This window comes from Podarcis muralis, chromosome 1 (assembly GCF_964188315.1).
Source record: "Podarcis muralis chromosome 1, rPodMur119.hap1.1, whole genome shotgun sequence".
Classification (NCBI taxonomy): domain Eukaryota; kingdom Metazoa; phylum Chordata; class Lepidosauria; order Squamata; family Lacertidae; genus Podarcis; species Podarcis muralis.
In genome coordinates this window covers 50,326,742-50,344,926 of record NC_135655.1, presented here as the reverse complement: position 1 = coordinate 50,344,926, position 18,185 = coordinate 50,326,742, and the positions used below count along the sequence as shown (strand labels likewise).

Sequence of the window (18,185 nt, the reverse complement as noted above, 5' to 3'; positions counted from 1 at the left end):
ATGGATGAAACTAAATCCTTAAAAGGAACCTGAGCATTCTAGCACTTGTAGGCTAACTAGATTAAAATACAGAGAAGGGCTTGGAAAGTGGTTTTTTAGGGGGTGAAATGTTCTGCCTCTGCCCCATGCTATTCTGGAAGCCATGGTAAGACTAACAGTGCTCTCAATAGAAATCAAAGATTTCTTCAACCTGAAGCATGCTTGCAATGTTAGTGTCTCAGCTTCTCCATGAAAGTAAATCTGCTGTGAAGGTTTAGACAGCAGCTCACAGACAACTAGAAATGCTGAGTCACTTGTAACTAAGAACATGGATGGACATTTCTCACCAACAGCCACTGCTGCTCCCAGAGAGAGTTAATGCAAACTTTATTTACAAAAAGACACTTAGTTAAGTCATGCCATGCGTCCGTACAGAAACTGTTCAAGGATTATATGGAGAAGAAGTTGTTAAAAATAAAAGGAAAACCACTGAAGAGCTTCTAAGAGCTAAGAGCTAAGAAAGAGAAGACAACTTTACAAATAAAGTTATGAGAAACTGGATTGAAGAGAATGGTTGTTTACAGCTCTGTACACTAAAACTAATACAGACAGTCTTCTACGGTCAATAAATGCTCACAGAGAAGCAAAGTATGTACAAAGACTTGTGCCACAATGACTTGGATCCTCCTCCAAGATCTGCTGTATTATACACATAAACCAGTTTGTATACAGAAGGCCTACATGAGGCCACTTAACTATGAAGACTTCTAGTTTAGTAAACTAAAGATGGACAGCTCTTCAACAGCCACGCTGTCTGATGCAATTTCACTTGCGGCTGCTTTTTATTCTCTCCAGTCTTTTTTTCAAGTCATCAATATTGGATGCTGCAGAGGAGGAAGTGGTGGTTCCAATGCCAGAAGAGTGGGTCTGATTGGAGTCCAGATCGATGTGCTGGTATTGTTCCCGTGACTCACGGAGCTGTGAAAGCTTACTGTGGAGCATATCTGTGGAGGATGCAACTGTAGGGACTGATGGCTTGGACAGCTGGGAGGTCAGGGGTGCTCTGTCTTCCTGCTGTGGACAGAAACAATGCTCAAAACACTTGTTCTAAAGCAAAAATTATCAATACCAGAGCATTTTCTGTTCTGCTTGCTATTTGGAAACCATTCAAAAAAAGGTGGTGTGCTGATCCTTTTACGGGTTTAGAATAATGAGTGGGTTCATACTCCCGTGCTTATAGTGCAATCCTGATTATGGGATTGCTAAAGTGAACGATTCAGCATCTTGGCTTGCTCCTCCACCAATTGCGTTTTCACCACATACAGCATCTGTCAGCTGGAAAGGAATTTGCTCAAGCGCGCTTGATGCATAATAAATTAACACATGGCATTTGTTTGAGTCCACATCAGACACAAAGCTGAAGCTTTGATGCTATTCCATTCTGAGAGGGAGCCAGTCTTTGTAGAAACAATCGTCTAACAATACCTTTGTGACTGAACCAAAAACATCTTAACAATTCAAAGACAGTGTGAGAAATCAGGTCACAACTTGTTAGCTTCCATTTCCCCCACTCTCATTAGAAAGTGCTCAACTGGAGCTTCTAGATGGTTCACACATCTAAGGAACCACTGAACACTGTTCCAAAGTTTATCTAGATGTGGTCCTGGGTCAGTTTCTCCAGTGATTTATCAGGCATTAATGTTCTAGCATCTCTGCCCCATATAAACAGTATGTTTCTTTACAATTTCATTAGTTGTCACAGCTCAATATGCACTGATTAATTCTGTAACCTTTACACATTATTATTATTTATTTTTTTGCAAATCAAATACTTTATTGCCACAAAACCATTCTTTCAAGTGCAGCCTATGCACAGGCTTGCCCATCTATGCTGATATGATAGTACGCCAAGCCTACACACACTCATAGAACAATAAGCAGTAGTGCAAAAGCCTGACGTTTAGAGCTTTGGAGGCAAAAATACATTAGACCTTCCCCTATCAGACAGTTCATGCACTACATACAAAGAAAAATGTGTATCATTGGTTGAGAGATCAATGAACTTCAGAATTGATCACCCAAGAGGCTCAATGGTTTCATGAAAAGCAAGATCAGCAAGCCCCTCCTATGCTACAGGGAAAACAGCAGCTCAAGTGATATCACTCGTGCTTTGTCTTTCCTCAGTTCTGTGCAGCGCCTGAAGTAGCTTCCTGTCCCAACTGGCTGCCCCAAGGAGTCTAGCGAAAGCAAGTAGTCTGCAAGCAAAGATGTGTCAAGCCTTCTGCCCCAAGAGCAAACATGCCATGAGAGAAAAGGATTCACCAAAGACTAGAGAAAGAGAGAGGATGCTGAAACACAGACACTGCCGCATACGTAAATCGAGAGAATACCTTTGCATTGTCAAGGCCACATCGTTGCCTGAGGATTTTTAGCCTTTCCAAGTAGACGGAAGGCCCCACCTCTTCCCCATTGGCATTTCCTATAGATGAAGGGACTGTATTGGTGGGAGTAGGGATACACGATACCTCCATCTGTGGAGAAACCCCTGGAATATGGAAAAAACAAAAACAAAAAACAAACACAAACACAAAAAATGAGTCCAAGCAGACACCAACTGAGGATTGTGATGCTTCTCAGGGTCCATGTGGTGTAGGAGCTGCTGCACTTTCTGTGCTCCGGGGATAACCTCAGAAGCCTTGGACCATGAGTCCACCGCATGGCTCCTACTCCTGCCAGAACTGCCTGTCCTGAAACGGGAGCAACACTGGCTATGGGAAAGAGCCAAGATGTGGGTTCTTCCTATGTAGCAGTCTGAGGTTTCTGATGATTTTTAAGAGGTGAAGGAAAATGAGCCAAGCAGCAGTGGCCCCCGTGTAGTTCAGATGCCAGGATGTGTCCTTATTGGTTCAGAGGTCTTTTAATATGCCTACTTCTGCAGTGGGAGTGACATTGTTGCTTCACAGCAGCTGTGACTTTGCAGACTACTTGCTTTTACTAATGTTTTCGTGGATAGGAAGGCTGAGAACAAGCCTTTACGTATGTTACAAAGCAATTAGGAAAGGCAATGCGCAAGTGACCCATGACTCGTGCTGCTGCTTTCCCCTCTTGCATTGTAACATGGGATGGTGGGACTTGCTGATCTGAAGCTTGTGGATCGGGAGATACAATTTTCTTTGCTTCTACGCAGCCCAGGAACCAGCTCTTAGGGGGGAAAGTTAAACGCAATTACCTCCTGAGGCCAACAGAAAAACGCTTGGTGAGAGACTATTGTGCAATTGCCCTATAATGTTTTAATTTCATGCCTATATTTCATACCACCAGTTACAAAAGAACAGGTGAACTATTTCTGAAGCCCCCTACAGTCAATTACTAACTTGGAGAAAGCCTGAGAGCTGCATTAGGATGGCAGCCATTGGCTCCCTCTAGTCCATGCTGTCACAGTGCTCTGGGAGTTACCTGTAGAAGGAATGCGCCCTTTGCCCTCCCTTTCCATTTCAATCAGTCGGAGACCTCGTTCCACATAGCTCTGGAAGAACTGTGAGGAGTTTTTTAGGAAGGGCTCAATGTCTGCATCAGAATACTTCTTTTTATATTCATAAAGCTCTGCCAGACCCTGCAGAAAGAAGAGCTTCGGTCATTCAAAAGTTACACGTTTACAAAATCATCACCAGCTTTAGGGTTAAAGGTGAGTGTGCTGCAAAACTGGTAAACACAACAGAGTTTGAAGGTGTCCACTACAAAAGGCCCAGGGCCAAACTGCTTTTAATTTGGCAGGATTTATTTGCTTTGGAGGGGCTTATATGCCAGCAAATTTTATCCATGTCTGTCAATGGTGTGTGTGTGTGTGTGTTACTTCCCAATAATTAACTGGGACGAGGAAATCTGAAATGGTTTTGGACTGACTTGGCACCTCAGATTGAGGCAGGTTGTTTTCCCAAGTGCCGTATCAGGGTCTGAACCTAAACCTGTGGTTGGTATACACGCCTAACATCTACCACCATCCAGAGCACTGTCAACAATACAGTGGTACCTCGGGTTACAAACGCTTCAGGTTACAGACTCTGCTAACCCGGAAGTAGTACCTCGGGTTAAGAACTTTACCTCAGGATGAGAACAGAAATCATGCGGCGGCAGCGGAAGGCCCCATTAGCTAAAGTGGTACCTCAGGTTAAGAACAGTTTCAGGTTAAGAATGGACCTCCAGAACGAACTACGTTTTTAATCAGAGATACCACTGTAATTAGAATTAGTCCACAGAATGACATTCACACAACACACATTTGCTTTTCAACAACAGAGCATTTTGACTCCTTTAACCCATCTAGATGAGGAAACAATCATATCTACCTTTCCCTTAGCCAGGTGAATCAGCCAGCATACATCACACTGGCATGCAAGGCACAATGTAACCCTGTGGCACTATGCATCATAGCACTTTCCAACAGCTGCCACCTTAGCACCCCTCTCATTAAAATGTCCCAATCTCTATGTATAGTAGCACTGGAGCGCTACAGAAAGTACTCTGGCCATGAGAGAATAGTGATTTAGATCATCCAGGTGATCAAAGTGCTTTTTAAAAAAATATCCCAATCTGGAAAGAATCCCACTCCAACAGGCAAAGGAGGACTGGTACTTACCGTGAAGATTACCTCCTGCTGGAATGCAGAGTGCATCTAGGATCCACTCTTCTTTGCTAATCAACCAATAGCTGGTTTTCATTAAGACTCATGAATCAAATTCAAGCCGATTCACTATATTCTTTATTTCATGATGGACAACACTCCCAAATGAGCCCTTTGGGAATTCATTATAAGTACCAATGTTCCTAATTTTTCACCTCCCACCATGGTAATAAAGCCCTCACCTCTTTAGTGTTTTCTTTAGACCCAATTTTCTTAAATATCTCTGCTAAAATATCATTCACTTTGGCCTTTGGTGTCTTTTCATCCTATAAAAAGAAATTGAGACATATTACCAAAATAGAGGGGTGACAGTTTAGACAGTTGAAGCATTTCTATAAATTTAATAAAGGGCAGATAAGTTGTCCTGATTGAACTAGTAGGTGTTGGTTGCTATTGCTATTAGAGTAAGAGTGGTCAGCTGCAGATTCCATATATTTTGCACAATTAGGAATCTCCAACACCAACAAGTAGTAAGTCTATGCAATGACATGGTGCTCAATAGCCAAGAACTGTACCAGGTCTTGCAGTATAAGTCAAGACCTGGTCAACCATGAATGCACTAGGTCAGTGTTTCCCAACCTTGGGCCTCCAGCTGTTTTTGGACTACAACTCCCATCATCCCTAGCTAGCAGGACCAGTGGTCAGGGATGATGGGAATTGTAGTTCAAAAACAGCTGGAGGCCCAAGGTTGGGAAACACTGCACTAGGTGACCTGGAAGCACAGGATTACTGGACTGGGAAAAACTTGCATCAACCACCATGCAATGATACAGGTTTATGGACAGTTGTAGGTTTGTGTGAGAATCCAACCCCAAGCAGGATTAAAGATGTACTGTGGCGAAGAAACAGATGTGCCCTCTTCCACCTCTTGGCTATCCTGCTCTGAAGATCTACAACCTATGATACATACATGCATACGGGGTGGTGAGAATCACTGTTTCCACATTCTGTTTCAGATGAACCTCTGGACAGAACATGGACATTTTTAACCTTGTGGTGGTGGTGAGGAGTCCTAGCATCCAGCTGTTCAGGGAACCAGCTGAGATAATAAGAGGCCAATGGGCATTAGCATTAGCACACACCAGTAAGAATAAGATGTTAACCTTGTAATTAAAGAGGCACAAGATGAAACAATGTTAAATTAAAAATGTACATTTTAACATTAGTACTTGCTAGCAGTTGTGCTGCACCAAGTTTGTATGGATTTGAATTTCAATGTTACTGTTCTAGAGGAGACAAAGTTTATGCCAAGAAGCAAGCCACTCCCTCTTCACACAGCTTTCTCTTCTGTTGGCTACACATGAAAGGGGAAGAGGAAGGCAAGACAGGCAGATCATGCTGCATTCTGCTTCCTTTAAAAGTGAACAGAGATACTTGAAGAGCTTAATCAGTCTTCTGAATGGTCCGAGGTAAAAGCACGACACAATTCAGAAAAGATTCCAGTTGTGTGCTCAGTAAACTAACGAGCTTCACACCTGGGTGTCATGTTTAACAATTTTTTAAAATACGGAATACGTACTGTGCGAGAAGCTCCCTTTTCTGTGCCTTTGTCAGACTTGCTTCCAGTTTGGTCCAAGGAGTGTTTCATCATTTTGCACAGGTGGGCCTCTAACTCCGACTCATTCTTGTTATCTATCATTGTTAGATGATCCAAAAGCTAGGAAGAAGTGGGATACCTTTTAATTAAGAAACCTTTTGTTATTCCAGAGATCATAAGCACCTTGGGGTGAAGCAGTTTGCTCTCACCTTGGGTCCCTTCAGCTTGCACAAGGTGTGAATCAAAGTCTTCAGCGTCCGTATTGGGAATTCACTCTTGCACTGCTTTAGTTTCTCTTTTGGAAAGACCTTCATAAAGATGTGGATGTCCAACATGATTCGGTCCAGATTGATAGTGTTGATAGTTTCAGGGAGAAGTCTTACCATTCTCCATAAACACTGTGGGGGAGGGGGGAAAGGTAGATGGTTTCTTTGATAAACATTAAGACAAAGCAAGTCCTCACAGTAATCTCAGAATGTCATCTCTGAACTTGGTTCTTTGAGTTTAAAATGATACAACGCATGGATTATTTCTTCACAATGGGCTTGTTCAGGTGCCTGCCCTTTAAACATAAGACATGCTCCAAGTCCTGTCTGCAATATCTTTGTAAATGTTACAACCTCCTACTCAGTCCCCAGCCTTCCCTGCATTGTGTGGGGAAGTTTGCAGGGGGCTTCTACTTGCATTTGCTTAAATAGGAGTAGACTCATCCTGCACTTGTGAGCGGAGGCCCCCTGCAAACTTCCCACACAATGCAGGGAAGGTTGGGGAATGGGGGGAGGGCATAATGGCCATGAAGATGTCCCCACTCATGCTTTTGAGCATTCACATGTCTAGGTAAATGCGGGAACCTGACATGTTGTGATGTCCGAGCCTGAGTTTGTTTTCTCCCAAACAAATCACAGGCATTAAGGAAAGAACAAGTACTCTTGTTTGGCTGGAGAGAGACAAGCCACAAGCCCAGAGGCCACAACAAGTCAGATTATGGCTTGTTCCCCAGAAGCATGGCAAGAGCAGAAGCTGTGCAGATAAGAAGCAGTAAGTTTTCAACAGCACAAACAAGCATGCTCTGCATTCACATCAAATTATAGTTTTAAACTGAGATTTAATGTGATTTGCAAATGAAGCAATATTAAGTTGTACATTCATGCTAGAGTCATTTCTAGTAAAGCCAATAACCACACTTTTTTTGTAGAAGGACCATGAATAGGTGTAATGAGAGAGTCTGCTAATACACAATCACTATGCAATAAGAAATTGAAATAAAAAACAGAACAAGAACAATACACACCTTCATTACTAGTTCTGAGAACTTGGGAGAGCTTGCTGTTGTTAATAGACAGTCCTGGAGAAGAACAAGCAGGGCACTAGGATGAAAAAAAAATGCAGCAGCATTAACTATACAAACTCCACAAGTGTCTCCAGAAATACATGGGACAACGCAAACTGATCGGCCAGTTCAGCTTCTTAACACAGTGCTATGCAAGTTCTTGAATAATATCAACATTTTCATTATTATTATCTTATAATTTAATGTAATTTTATTTTTATTTACATTTGCATGCTGTTCTAAAACTTCAAGCTTTCTGGGTGGCTTACAATAAATAGTTAAAAAAAACCTACTGAAATACAAAGTAAAACATAAAACCATGAAAGGGGGTGGGGAGAGAATCCAATATAAATACAACAAAACTTGCTGGAGCATCAAAATTAAAATAGATTTAAAGAGAGGTCCAGACTGCTCAAGTTATTCAAAATACTGATAAAGGGAATGAGATCATTCAGCATTTTTAGAGATAAGACTGGATCAGATCTCAGATTTGTACCCGTAGAGCACAGAGATCTGAACAAACCTCAAGGTTAAATGACTGGCCGGGTTTAGTGTAACTTGATCAGCAACTGCAGAAAGATCTGACAATGCAGTAATAAACTATAACAAGGAAGACCAATAATATCCCATCAAGCAGGTGTTCAAATTGTAGCACATGCTAAGTCTTGTGGTAAAAGGCTGCAGTGATGGGGGATTTGTTAAGATGTTTGCCCTTAGCAAAAATCTATTTACCTCAATATGTTTGTTTGATCAGATTTCTCCAGAACTTTTACCACCAAGAGGTTGACTGATTTGATAACCTGCTGGTCTTCCTCTAGATCGTCAACTCTCGAATCCAGCATTAAGGTAATGAGGCCATGCATCAAGTCCTTCAGCACTCCTGCAGAGGCCTCCCGGGCCAAGCTTTCAATCTGGAACAACTGCCAATGGAATTCAAGTGTTAGATACCAGGATATATTCAGGATAAAACACTACAGACTAGATTAGCACCCCAAAACTCCATTTCTTGCTGCTACCTAGAAGTTACAAGAGAAAAACCTACATTTTTACTGATTTGAGGGAAGTAAAAACCTATTTTCATACATCTCACTGAAGCTTTTTATTGCCAAGAATGATAAAAATACTGATAAAAGTTAGGGATTAGCACCAGCATAGGATTTGCTTTTAATCTGTATCCGTAAGAAACCATATATGCTTCAGAACTGCTCTTGTGTCTTTCCGGTTAAATCCAAAGAGGTCCCCAGCTCTATAATAGAATTTTTTTTAATGGCTGCAACTTTTCCTCCTTTTTCACAAAGCAGGATGAAACTTGCAGGTAAAGGAGTTCCTCCAGAGTGGATCAAGGCTGTAAACTACCTAGATACCAAAATAGTTTGCAGCACAGAAGTGTTACAGTACTTTAAGAGGCAATTGTATAGCACAACAAAATCTAAACTAAAGACCCTATTAATTGGTTCTACTGGCTGAAACTTCCTCCACATTTTCCCGGATCAAAAGCCTTACCGAAATCATGTTTCCAATGATGCAACTGTACAACTTGACTATCTCATCCTTGTCTAGTTTCTCATCAGCCATGTGCGTATTGTAAATGAGTCGCAGCTGCATGAAGGTAGCTATTAGAAACTGGTCAATGTGGCCTGACATAGCTTCTGCTTTGTCCTCTTGTCGCAAAACCTCATCAATCTGCAGACAAACCCAACAGTACAGCAAGTTTTTAATAATGGTATCATTTCCATGAATAGCATGAAAAATAAAGAGTCTTATGGCCCCTTAAAGGCTAATAATTTAGTATAACAAATATATAAACTGCCATAAAACTCTGGTTTTGCTGCAATAAACTAACATGACCATCACTCTAGAAATTATTCCATATAGTTTCCTGTCATCTACTATACCAACAGACATACTGTTTGCATCCTAAGAAAACCCACTTTTACAACCCAAGTAAGGCAGACCATAGTTTAATTACCTAAAGCTTAATTAAGAGCCTATCAATGATTCTATAACATTCTGGTGTTTCATTTTCATGCATGAAATCTGCTCTATCACTTGCAACACATAGCAAGGCAAGCAATGAGCCTGCCCAATCTTGCCTGTATCTCATCAACAGGCAACAAGGCCCCATCAAGCTTAAACCAGCCTATGTTATGGTAGTGAGATTTTTAGTACATGTGCTGCTGAAGCAAGCATCAGACATCCACCTGGGAGAGGGAAAAAGGACATTTTGCACTAACACCCTCTTTTCTTTCTCGTCGAGAACAGCGAGTCAGATGGCCCCTGTGCACTTGGCTTTGTCACCAGGGAGGTTCTGAGTGGCACTTGTGTCACCAACACTCAGCTCCACCAAATGTGCAACTCATCACTCTCGCATGTTACTTGCTGACCCTATCAGTGTTATGTAGCTGCCAACCAGAGGGGCCTTCACTCACCTGTGCTAGAGCTTGGATACTAGTATTGATATCACCACTGGCTACCTGGGAGATGACAAAGTTGATGGTGGAAGCTGTGTTACTGTGCATATCATCAAAGTGTGGAGAGACGGCACGGATCCTGAGTGGAGAAACAAGTGTTATAGCTTAAAGGGCAGTAGATTCAGTAAGTCACTTAGAACCCTGGGTTAAAAGATTAGAAGCAATTTGTCATCTCCAGGCAGTTCAGATTAAAAGCACCCAATTTTCTTTAAAGTGGAAGGAGCAAGTTGATTAAGGTCTGTAGTATTACACAAAAGCCACCTTAATGGGGGCAACCCTACCCCACTCAGTATGTTGTCCCCAGAGTTATGTTTGGATCTCTCTTATCAAGGGCTGTGTAGAGTGGGGGGTTAAGGAAAGGTGCCGGTACTCATATCTTGAGAAAGAAATGTTGTGGGTGCCAACAGAAAAAGGTTGCTGTAGGCAGCAAAAAGAGGGGTGTTGGTACTCTTTACCAGAGAGTATTGTCACATAACAACAATGGATGTGCATAACTGGCAAAGTAAACCATAAAACCTTTTATGCAGATAAAATGTTGATATATCTGACCCTTTCCATCATTATTCTGCTTTCAAGATCCAGGCTTTCAAAGCATTTGAACATTTTGGCAAAGGCTATGAACAGGAGATAGTACTGTCCACAATAAGCTTTAAGATTCCATACCCCAACCCAACCTCCAACCTTTGCCTTAGCCTGTAAGAAAGAAAAAATATGCCCTGTGACCTCAATGGGAACCATACCATTCTCAGGGTGCCCAGCGTAGCAACATGTAAATTCCATTGCTGCACAGCAATACCATGCTTAATGCACACCATTGTACATGTGGCTAATAAAAATATTTTGGGAAGGGAGATGATATTTGAAAGAATAAGCAGCTATATAAAGTGCAGTTTGAAAGCCTTCCTGGTTTGACACATAGTTTCCACATTTTAAAGCTTCTCCCTGAAGCTTCCTTTATATAAGGGAACTTGGCTTCATATAGGAGATTGATATACCTAAACCACACACACACACACACGCTCTTGCTCTCTCTCTCCCCGCCCCAAGGTGCCTCATTAGCAGCCCTTGATCTGCACACTCACTTGGGTTCAGGGATCAAAACTGGTTCAAATATATCATCCAGTTTGTGCTGCACAAGTGCTGGCATTTCACATCGCACTCTGCCATTATCATTTTCTATCTCATCTAGATCCAGTTGGAACTCCCGTGGAACTGCATGTGTCGTCTCCGAGTGGCCACTCATGTTACGGGCTTGGCTACAGAAACCAAGAAAAGCATTTTTTTTATTATCAGGGTTCCACAAAACTACCCATTATGTCACCCATGGTGACTACCCCTCCATCCCACACCCCCAGCGCACACAAACCTTTTCAAGTTCTCCATAAGCAGTATATAACTTGGAGAACAGTGCCTTTTCTCCCTTCCTGATAGGATTTTGCAAGAGGCACAGCCAAAACAATTACCCATCCTTTCCCCAAGTTTTTTGCGGTTCACAGAGGACTCTAGAGAGAAAATAGGTTTCTCTTTCTCTCTGGGCTTTTGCAGGATTTGGGGAAAAGTTCATAGTGATCACAAGTAAGGGTTGGCTATTAAGCCAAGCTAACATTTGTGGACCCGATTATTATGGCTGATGCAACAATCCATGCTGGCATCTATCACTAGTTCCTAATCTTCCATATCAACATAGATAAGGAAATCTATTCAGCCCCATCAGCAATTACCGTAGGTGCTGGGAATCCAGAACTTTTTGATAAGGTGCTGCTGGCTTCCCCTCAACACCTATAGGCCTTGCATCAGGGGCAGCAGCAAAGACATGCTCTACTGCACAATGCTAAACTGAATGTGACAGTAAAACAATCCTGGTAGGTTCATTATTCGGCTCTCTTCCCATATAAGGGAGAGACATTACAGTAAATGCTGCCCAGCAAGCACAAAATGCCCTAGAATGAATTTTGCACTCTCCAAATTCAACTCCCCATTATGCCTATTTTGCTAGAGCCTGCCTACACAAAAGGGCATTTTAGAATAGAAAAAAGCACATGGCATTAGGAGCAAGAAGTGCTCCATTTCCAGAAGTGGTTTTAAGCGTAGATTTACTTCTTAATTTCCTTATATGAGCTTCCCAAATAATAGCTGTTGCATTACATTTGATGCTGATCAGGCTCCAGGTATCTCAAATCTTCTACCAGTGACTCAAGACTGGAAGGGTTAAAGCAAACTGGTCTTACAATGTATCCCGCTGACAATAGTCAGATTCCTGAAAATTGCAAAGTTTAGCTCTTTTACAGCTGAGAGGTAAGCCACTATTATCAGTATTATTTTTTTAAAAAAAACATAGCCAAGAAACAGCAACCTGCCTGACACCACTCAATGATTTTCACAGCAAAGATGGAACTTAAAGCCAGGCTTCCCAAACAGCACACTTAATATGAATTGTTGCATTGAAATCAATGGGACTTATTCTCAAGTATGTTTAGGATTAGGGCATGGGAAAGGTAAGACAAAGCTATAAGAGCCCTGCTACCAAGGATTTAGTGGTCAGTACTTACATCCTATAAGTGCGATACATAATTCTGTCCATGGAGAAGCAGTGAAAAAAGGCACAATACCATTTAGAAAGCATTCAAGACACGACAAAACAAATGAAGTAAGGTTCAAACATTTTGATTTGCAGCATTTTTTTGCAGTTTGCGACACATGCAGACATAGATGATTAAAACAAAAGACAAAAACACAAGGCAACAGCAAGGTATGCTTTTTGCACAGACTGTGGAAATGTCAGGCAAACATTGCATTTCCCCACTTTACATACTTGAGTTTGGAAGACATGTCTTCAGCCGGTCCTTTCCTCAGCATGTTAGCATTGGCACTGGCACTCTGAGCCCTCTGTGGTTTCTCTTCCACCTGCTTTGCTGAAGTGGTATTTGGCCTCTTAGCAGACCGCTTTATTCGCTCCTCCAACATGCTCATGTCTTTCTCCGAAAGCTGTACAAGAGCAGCAACTTTTCAGTGCTATGACAGGTATGCTCCTTAGTTCAGACTCCAATGCCATTAAGAGTGTTTCAAAACCTTTGCTGTTCCTGTGTACTACTAGACTTACAATACAGCTAACCCCACCCCTTAGCCTAGTTCCTGTACTCAGCAATTATGCCTACTGCTGGACTGCCTGTTTAGTTATAAAGTGTACCAAAATTCCTTCAAGCATCAAGTAGGAACAGGCAGAATCTGGCATTTAATTAAATAAAATACCAACACAACACCACCCTCTACAGCACTGTGAAGGAAACATAGTCCAGTTTGGGAAACAGGCTAAAGGAATTTGGAGAAGCAGCAATTTTGGGGGAAAAATATGATTCCAATAATACTTGCTTAGTGAAGAATGATATAGTTTGAACCACTGAAAAAGCAACATCTATTTATGAAGAATTTGATGGAATTAGAGAAATCAGGTATTCATGAAGGAAGGAAAAGCCAAAGCTTCATTGCCTCCCATATAATCCTGATTAGGAATCAAAAGAGTGGTTATGGACTAAAATGAACCAAAGACTGAAGGCGGTCATTTCCCCGGGAACTTCCTCCTCTAGTTTCCTGTAGGCAAGTGCACCCCAGCCCCTCTATCAAATAGCACCTCAGAGGACAACCATGTGAAGCTACTTTTCAATAAGATCTGAGAGCAACTTTATCTTCTCCCATATGCACAACTATGTAATAAAACAAAGGGGCTATTGCTTCCCCAAATTCCTTGTCAATTTTGGAAACCAACCTATTCTCTTTGCGCTGCAGTTACCTATGGTGCATTCCAGGTGCTCCTATTACTCCCAGTGCACCTCTCAATGCAGACAAGAATCATGGAATATATTATGTGCTTCCGCTTTGTGTCTCAAGCTGTCTCACTGTATCAGTATGCCACGGCCAGTTTGTGAGATGAGGATGAGTGGCTTGTATGTGCCTTCTCCTCTGACTGATGCAATTACCTTCAGCTCCTCCCTGCTGTAATAGTCCTAAAGTATTTTGAATTACAAGGCTCAAAGCAAACAGAGAAGCCAAACTGCTTTTGTATGTTGCTGTTTATAAATACACATTCCTTACAAGGAAGACAGCACCTACTCCTGCTTCACAATTCATAACTGTTCTAGAGTTCAGAATTCATCATTTTTTTAAAAAAAAGTATATTTGTTCTTGACACTCAAACAGAGCTTTCAACATTAAACTGACCTGAGGAACTTGACTATCCATTCATGACATTACCTGAGTGACACACTACTAAACATTCAATATTTTAAATATTGCCTGTCCATTTCGGTTTACTCACATTTCCAATCTGCTTGAACACTTGGTCTCCATGAACATTGTACACTGTTACAATGGTGTTGAGTGCAGCATTTCTGACGGTGTTGTCCCTGTCACCAATATGAATGGCAATTTCCTTTAAGACTTTGCCTGGAGTTGGCTGGCACACATTCATGCCGTATGATTCAACAAGACATCCCAGCTCTTCCAAACATTCTACAGAGAAACCAAACAGAAATGGACATCTATGAAAACAAAAGGCTAAACCCATTTGGTTTACAAAATACTTGTTGATGCTTTTGTATATTCTAAATCTGAGTATGAATAAAAATAGGATCTTTTATAGTAATTTTATGAACCCCATGTGTTTGCAAGGGAAAGGTAGAGTAGTATCCAACTAAGTTACAAAATCAATTAAATTATTAGACCTATGTTAGTTAGCAAATGTACATTACTTTCAATTGCTCTGTGTATATGAAGAAAAATGGATGCAATCCTTTGTCTTCAAGAATGCTGAGTAACCCAGAATTAAGTATTTGCTAGTTCACATTCTTCATTCATTTGCCTATAAGTTTTCAAGAAAGCACTGCTTGAAAAACTTAATCCAAAACTCCAGCATAAAGCCTCTGAATTACAACTCATCAAGCACCTCAGTTTCCTTTGGCTGAATAGAAATAATGATTTTTGTAAAAATTGCATAATGGGTAAAAATTAGCTTACGAACTCCAGGATATCCTAGCATCAGGACACACCTTCCTGAAATCATGGAGAGCTGTTGCCAGTCAGTGTCGACCAGGGTAGCCAATGTGGTCCCTTTTAGATATTATTGGATTACAGTTCTCATCAGCTCCAGCCAACATTGGCAATGGTCAGGTATGATGGGAGCTTTAGTACAGCAACATCTGGAGGGCAATGCATTAGCCATCCCTCAAGGTAGACAATAATGAGTTATGTGGGCCAATGGCATAAGGCAGCTTCCTATGCTGAAATGGATTCAAGTCCACAAAATCTTATGACATTATTATTGTAGTATAAGGGACCACAAGGCTTTGTTTCTGTAAACTTAAACAGCGCATTTTAGTGACCAACAGCTTCTGCTAAAGCAGAGCTTTCCAAACTGTGTCACAACACATTGAGTGTCAGCTGCAGTGTGTAGGTGTGTTGCACGAATGATCCTCGCACTCCTCCCAGGGCTGGAAAGGGGTTAGTTTAACCTCTGGTTTGATAGTAAAAGTGAATTACTGTGTCATTAAATGATGAATGTCTAAAAAGTGTGTCACCAATATGAAAAGTTTGGAAACCTCTGTGCTAAAGCATCTCACCTGCCCGCTGTTTTGAGTTCTTTGATTTTGTTCCCTCCATGATAAAAGTGAACATCTTGCTGGCTGGGTAGACAAGGCACATCCTGTTTAGAATGGCACGCACATCTCTGCGGATAACATCTTTTGGTTCCCCAACCTGGAAGGTGAGGAGGAAATATTTGCAGATTTACAGAAGCTGGAAGAAGCCATTAGTATGCTTATTCTGGAGGGAGCTGGCTCCTAGTCCACCCCAGCCAAATCTTTCTCTCAAACATTGTGCCTTCCAGTGACTGGGAAAAAAGAATACTAGGAAGTATGAGGATAAGGGATAAATGATGGATATTGTATGATGTATATACGAGTTGTAAAAATCCATTAAAAAAAAGAACACCCTGGGTGTTTGAACCACTGGATACAGCAAGGAGGGAGAAAGATTCATATTCCCCCTGAGTGGGAAACGCCATGAAAGGCAGAACTGATGGAAATTGGAATACTCATTCCTATTGGCTAGAATGGTAACTGTTTTCCAGTTCTGGTTCTGCAAGCTCCAGAGAAAGGTGGGCTTAGTGTATTTTGTGAGTGACGTGACTCAAAAACTTTTGCCAGATTTGGATACCTTCAAAACAAGGTAGGGGATGAAGGAGGTGGCCTCATTTTCAGTTAGATGGTACTCTTCTTGGTTCAGCATGGCAAAAAGCAGCTTGAGGTACTCCAGGACCTTCATCAGGACACTTGTGTTGGTGTCAAAGAATCGCAGTGTGAGCCACTTCAGGATTAGATCCAGACAGCTGATCACTCCATCTCTTTCACTATCCAAGTGCTAGAAGAAAAAGCAAATTGTAGTGTCAAGTTTGGACAAATAGGCAGCACTTAAAATAAAATTAAAGAGTCATCTGACAAGCCAAACAATAACTCAGAAACTTTCCTGGTACCAGAAACTGAAAGATGGCTGGCCCGCACACGCATAATAGCTACTTGCGTCGGCTCCTATAATTAGCTTCACTGTATACACCTGTTGCACAAGGCCTAGATGAGAAAACTGGGAGGCTGATACTAATTGCCCTATTCTTACGAGACTATAATGTAGGGCTCTGCGTTGAACAGGGAGTTTCCAAAGCTTGCATGCTCTGGGAAACCTCCTTTATACTTTCACCACCAATGTACTATAATTCTTCATCTACAACCACAAATACAGTCCTCTCACCTCAACCATAACAGCAATAGCTTTGTTGTGGTGCTGAAAATCTGCATGGAACATCTCATCTTGCAACCACTTGGCAACACAGCTGGACATCTGAGTCTTCAGTTGCTCAATATATTCATCACGAGGAGTAGTAAAGTTCCATTTCAAAACCTGCGAGGGGGAAAAACAGTATCAGCACCCTGCTCAAGAGAAGGTGTGAATAGCGTTAACTTCAGTCCCTGAACCTAAAAAAATCACCTCAAGGTTAGGAAGGGGAGAGGGAGACTGCTTATTTTAAAGAAAATATACCTATAATGATTTATCTGGTTGGTAACACATCTGGTTTTAGATGGTTTAGGTAAAAAAATATGTAAATAGTACCTGTCTTCTAACTATATAGATATCAAAACAAATTCATGTTGGGAGATGGAAAATATTTTCCTTCACAAATGTATCTGTTGACTTAAATATGGATACAATAAATTTTGTTTCAATTCCTAGTACAGTATTATTTTACCCTCACAATAACCTTTGAAGTGGATTAGACTGAACCTACGCCAATTGCATTGACCTATTTCATACTTAATAACAGTGCTTTATTTGAAAAAAGGAGGTGCTGGTATGCACCCCCTCCCCCACCACTGCTTCCCGCCCCCAGAGGCATTTTGGCAAGACCCGCCAAAGTGGATCTTCCACAAAGTGGCGTGACTAGAGTGGCCATTTACTTGACATGCAGACCACTCTTGTGGTGCAGCTAGAGTGGCCCACGCAGCAAGAAAAGGAGGAAAAAGCAACGTTGGCCACTCTAGCCATAACACTTTGTGGTAGGGTAAAGCAGTCCTCTACCACAAAGTGCAGTAGTTACCGTCTAAAAAAACCCAAAACCTGCCTAACCAGCAACCATAGTTTAGTGCTATACAAACAAGCAGTAAGCATCAAGCTCATATGTTTCCTCTCTAGCACTTTTGTGTGGAAAACACAGCTGTGTTTTTTTAAATGAAAAAGCATTAACAGGTTACTCCTAAAATGAATAGCATTTAACTTACAGTAGTTAGGTATCTGCTACTGCTAACTTTAGGTATCTGCGTAAGGATGTTTGGTAAGGGTTATAAGAGTGCTTTTGCAGACAATAGTATTTGTATGTATAAATACTATTATCTCCAAAAGCACTCTTATAACCCTTGCCAAACATCCTTACGCAGATACCTAAAGACCGAGTAACAGGTTCTGTATCAAAGTTCCAGCATAGTCCTAGAGATCAGAGGTTGTTAATTTCTCTTACCTTTAATCCTTTTTCATCTTTCATCCTTTGCTCTTTCCCATTTGGTACTAAGATAAAAACTGGACCAGATCGGTCATCATCATCCTTCAAGTTGGATTTACTTGGTACTTTCTTCCCCTGTATACCCTAAA

At 41.4% G+C, this 18,185-nt stretch overlaps 1 protein-coding gene and 1 non-coding gene across 5 annotated transcripts in view; both read right to left on the bottom strand.

Moving 5' to 3' along the window:
- Positions 1–349: 349 nt before the first annotated feature.
- CKAP5 (cytoskeleton associated protein 5) overlaps positions 350–18,185 on the bottom strand; it is a 46,498-nt gene continuing 28,662 nt past the window's right edge. For 2 of the 4 annotated variants that reach the window (XM_028726689.2, XM_028726707.2), the window contains 17 exons: positions 18,055–18,180; positions 16,794–16,943; positions 16,206–16,409; positions 15,611–15,746; positions 14,311–14,504; positions 12,811–12,983; positions 11,081–11,254; positions 9,957–10,077; positions 9,031–9,210; positions 8,260–8,447; positions 7,489–7,564; positions 6,407–6,595; positions 6,180–6,317; positions 4,843–4,926; positions 3,436–3,592; positions 2,370–2,524; positions 350–1,053 (listed from right to left, as the gene is read on the bottom strand). In XM_028726689.2, coding sequence (XP_028582522.2) covers positions 805–1,053; positions 2,370–2,524; positions 3,436–3,592; positions 4,843–4,926; positions 6,180–6,317; positions 6,407–6,595; positions 7,489–7,564; positions 8,260–8,447; positions 9,031–9,210; positions 9,957–10,077; positions 11,081–11,254; positions 12,811–12,983; positions 14,311–14,504; positions 15,611–15,746; positions 16,206–16,409; positions 16,794–16,943; positions 18,055–18,180 — 2,694 coding nt within the window. In that variant the 3' untranslated portion in view covers positions 350–804. The remainder of the gene's footprint in view (positions 1,054–2,369; positions 2,525–3,435; positions 3,593–4,842; positions 4,927–6,179; positions 6,318–6,406; positions 6,596–7,488; positions 7,565–8,259; positions 8,448–9,030; positions 9,211–9,956; positions 10,078–11,080; positions 11,255–12,810; positions 12,984–14,310; positions 14,505–15,610; positions 15,747–16,205; positions 16,410–16,793; positions 16,944–18,054; positions 18,181–18,185) is intronic. The other 2 variants (XM_028726698.2, XM_028726717.2) reach the window with 2 other exon arrangements.
- Positions 9,788–9,897, bottom strand: LOC114585623 (small nucleolar RNA SNORD67). The gene has a single exon (XR_003703932.1). It is a non-coding gene; the product is annotated as a small nucleolar RNA SNORD67 (small nucleolar RNA).